This window comes from Limulus polyphemus, unplaced genomic scaffold (genome assembly GCF_000517525.1).
Source record: "Limulus polyphemus unplaced genomic scaffold, Limulus_polyphemus-2.1.2 Scaffold1014, whole genome shotgun sequence".
Lineage (NCBI taxonomy): Eukaryota > Metazoa > Arthropoda > Merostomata > Xiphosura > Limulidae > Limulus > Limulus polyphemus.
Genome location: NW_013666624.1, coordinates 208,199 through 212,028, shown reverse-complemented (window position 1 = coordinate 212,028; position 3,830 = coordinate 208,199). Strand labels below are relative to the sequence as shown.

Genomic DNA, 3,830 nt, shown 5'->3' with positions numbered 1-3,830 from the left:
CAAGAGTTGGCGGTGGGTGGTGATGACTAGCTGCCTTCCCTCTAGTCTTACACTGTTAAATTAGGGACGGCTAGCGCAGATAGCCCTCGTGTAGCTTTGCGCGAAATTCAAAACAAACAAAACAAACAAACAAACCTTTCCTCATCAGTTAAGCCTATCCTTCCACCTTAAGATCGTTTGAAATAGCTTGAAAGTTTGTAATAGTTTGCAAGTTTGTTACTAAGTTGTAAGAAAAGTCATTTATTTACATTAATCGGTGATTGATTAACATGGTATTGAAGACATTTTTTTTCATATCGTTTTTTTTTATTAATGTAGTCGTCTCGAAAAAAAAACGTTTTCGAGTCTGATTAGCAGTCTCTGAAGTGCTGCTACTTGTTGTAATAAACTGTAACAAATCTGGGCGATCCTGGCCATAAGCTGTTCTAATTTGCTAAACACTTTAATTTTAAGAACGTATGAGTGAAAAAAAAAACTGTTATTAAATTTTAACCACGCTGTATCTTTCATATCCAGTTCTGCCGAAGCTTTTCGCCTAATACCAGGTGTCACAGGCCGGCTAGGATACGACAGACGTAGTAGTGGTTCAGGCGCTATTTTATATCATCAATTGCATGAACAGCGGTTGTGGTACGAACTAAATTAACTAAGTGAATTGTTATTATTTATAAATTTTATTTAAATCACTTGAAAATTAGGATTAGGGTAAGAATTAATAGCAAAATTGTTTATATTAATTATAACACCAACTTGTTATTTTCACTTGAATTATCTTTACCATCACTTGGTGAACTAGCAAGTTTTGAAAATGACTGTGTACTAATGTGTCACGGGTAATGTCGGTTTTAAGTACACCGAAAATAATTGATGCCTGCTCGGGAGCTCGCGCTATTCCAGACAAATAATATGTGTGTGTGTGTGTCTGTATTTTGTTTTTTACAGTTGTGTAGTCAATTAACATAACGTGTAAGCACCTAATATAAGCGTTCGTTAAAAAAGAGAGAGGAAGTAGGGTTGTAGCGCGGGTTGTATTAGTAGATTTAGTGATTTGAATATCCTGCTGCTAAAGCCACGGGTAGTTGGATAGAACTGTTCTTTTACAAAATGTACATGTTTTTCGCCCTTTTTTCGGGGGGGGGGGCATAACAGCAACATTTATTTGTGGAAGTCAAGATTTTATGTGTTTTAATGGTTTTGGGCCAATTGTGATAAAGCTATTCACATGTACATAGGAACTGATACGTGAACATTGATTGTGTAACTGATCGCTAAAATACTGATGTGGAACCTTATCTCGCTATCCTGATAAATCTGGCTATCTCTATCTGTTTTCCTGTATTGATTGATTAATCGATCGATATGATCTGTCTGTGTCGCTCAGTTTGCATTGTAGAGAAATAGGAAGATGAGTCAACGCGTACATTCTTAAAGCACGATTGTTAACACCGACAGTAGCTTTGGATGTAAAGGAGACTGAAACGCGTACATTCTTAAAGCACGATTGTTAATACCGACAGTAGCTTTGGATGTAAAGGAGATTGAATATAAGAGACTTGTAAGAAAACAATATGAATGTTATTATTGAACCGTTATCAGGTGTGGTGATAAGTGTTTGTGAAGTTCTGGATAAATGACATCCGTAGAAGTGATTTGAAACGTTCACAATCTTGACTTTTTAACGATAAAATACAAAAAAACCACGAGAACCGTATTGTACGATAATGAGAATTAACAGAGTTCTCACTTCTTTTTATTTTTAGCCCTTACACCCCCACCCCCACCCACAGTGGCAAGTCTGAAGACTTACAACGCTGGAATCCAGGTTTCGATACCCGTGGTGGGCACAGTACAGATTGCCCATTGTGTAGAAACAAGAAACAAACGATTATTTTTTTTATTCAGTCTTATTATGTCTTAGTTCCTTCAATGTAAATTATACCTAAATTATACGGTAGTCAGTAGTTCCTCCACAGAAAGGTTTATTTAAAATGTGACCCAATCTCCCTCTCTATTACTGTGGGTTTACTGACAGAACACTTTTTTTTTGTTCGTTCCAAGAACTTGCCGCCACAACTGCTTCGTTTGTTGCTATATTTGACAGCGACTTAATAAGGTCTAATAAGAGAGTCTTTGACCTGCGTCGCAAAGCACTCAACGCGAGAGTGTCATGTGGCCTACTTCCTATGACTCCTCCCAGTTTTCGCTCGTGAGGACGAGAGGTGGGAAATGAGTTTGAATAGAACGTGTCTCAACAGCGGGTCAAGGTTTCAGCGACGTTTTAACAGAGTCTTAGGAAATATGACGACCAGTTCAAACTATTGGTGTGCTGTTTAATATCTTACAGATTAGTGTTAGCTGTGTATACAGATTATGTACGCTTCGGGCCAGAAAGATCTGTATTATGGTAAGACAAAGAACTTTGTTATTAATAGTACTTGCTTTTTCTCCCCTCTATAGTTTCACAAACTTTGGAAAAATATTTTCGTAAAATAATACTTTATCAACATGAATAATAGACGCAGTTATACAAACAACAGATGCTGTCGACTTCGTACTGACCTTGAAAGAAAAATTATTTGCATTCAAAATGTGTCGGTAATTTAAAAATGGCCTAATCCTTCAGAACCTTTCGTTTCGTGTATTTATAACATTTTTAGGCTTCACAGAGCGGTAAAATTATTTGCATTCAAAATGTGTCGGTAATTTAAAAATGGCCTAATCCTTCAGAACCTTTCGTTTCGTGTATTTATAACATTTTTAGGCTTCACAGAGCGGTAAAATTATTTGCATTCAAAATGTGTCGGTAATTTAAAAATTACCTAATCCTTCAGAACCTTTCGTTTCGTGTATTTATAACATTTTTAGCCTTCACAGAGCGGTAAAAAAATTCCTACATCATACAATATAGTAAACATTCGCTTTCCATCTTTAAACAACTTCAGTTATGTTTAAAAATAGTTTTCGCCTCGTATATATATTTTTTTAGGTTTGTAAATTAAATAGTAATAAAAAAAAACGTGAAAAAATACATTTACTTTTGATTGTAAGAAACACGAGGTTGATAACATTTCATTTTCTTGTTCAACATACGAGTTATATTGTAGTTTTCTACTGGTTTTGTTAAGAACGGTCATTACAGTTTATTTTTTATTTTTCAATATGACGAACTTCGTCCTACCCTTTTACACAAGTTCAGTGACCACTCTTATGGGATTTTCCCATGATTGTGACATGCCAGTAGCACTACTTATAGTATAGATTAACATATACTAATAATATAATAATATAATCGTAAAGAAATTATATTGTTAGATAAAATGTTTCAGTTCATCTCTGGCAGGTAATTGTTATATATCTCGAGAATCCAGTAGTGGATTTCAATACAAGGTATATGAATAAATGCAAGACCAAGGAAAGTGTATTGATTAGTGTGCCATGCTGCGTAATGCGGATCATTAGGTCTAAGGTTCGAGCCGCAATGTGCAAACAATGAGAGTGTAAAAACTGTGACAGTGAATCCCACTATTTGGTTGTATGGAACCGCATAGGTGGCAGGTGCTGCTGACTGGTCCACCCCCTCTTGTCGGCAATTGTCTGGATCCTTCTGAACTGGCTGTTTAGCTAAATATTGCATAAGGTGCTGTTGAGGTTGAAAACACCAAATATCGAGAAGATGAATATATATGAAAGTATCTCTGTGTGTGTGTTCGTTTTGAGGGTAGGGGTTCATTTGAAGATCGTGTAGAAACCTGGTCTTAGCTTTTCAAATAGCGTTAAATGTTGGCCTGAAAAAAATATTTATAGTACTATAGCAAATTAATACCATGAAA

General features: G+C 35.8%; 1 protein-coding gene across 4 annotated transcripts in view; it reads left to right on the top strand.

Moving 5' to 3' along the window:
* LOC106461704 (kazrin-like) overlaps positions 1–3,830 on the top strand; it is a 143,373-nt gene that overhangs the window by 64,282 nt on the left and 75,261 nt on the right. The window contains exon 1 of one of the 4 annotated variants that reach the window (XM_013921552.2): positions 2,356–2,404. The exons of the other annotated variants lie outside the window; for them this stretch is intronic. Coding sequence (XP_013777006.1) covers positions 2,371–2,404 — 34 coding nt within the window. The 5' untranslated portion in view covers positions 2,356–2,370. Of the gene's footprint in view, positions 1–2,355; positions 2,405–3,830 lie in introns of those variants that run through there. 4 annotated transcript variants of the gene reach the window in all.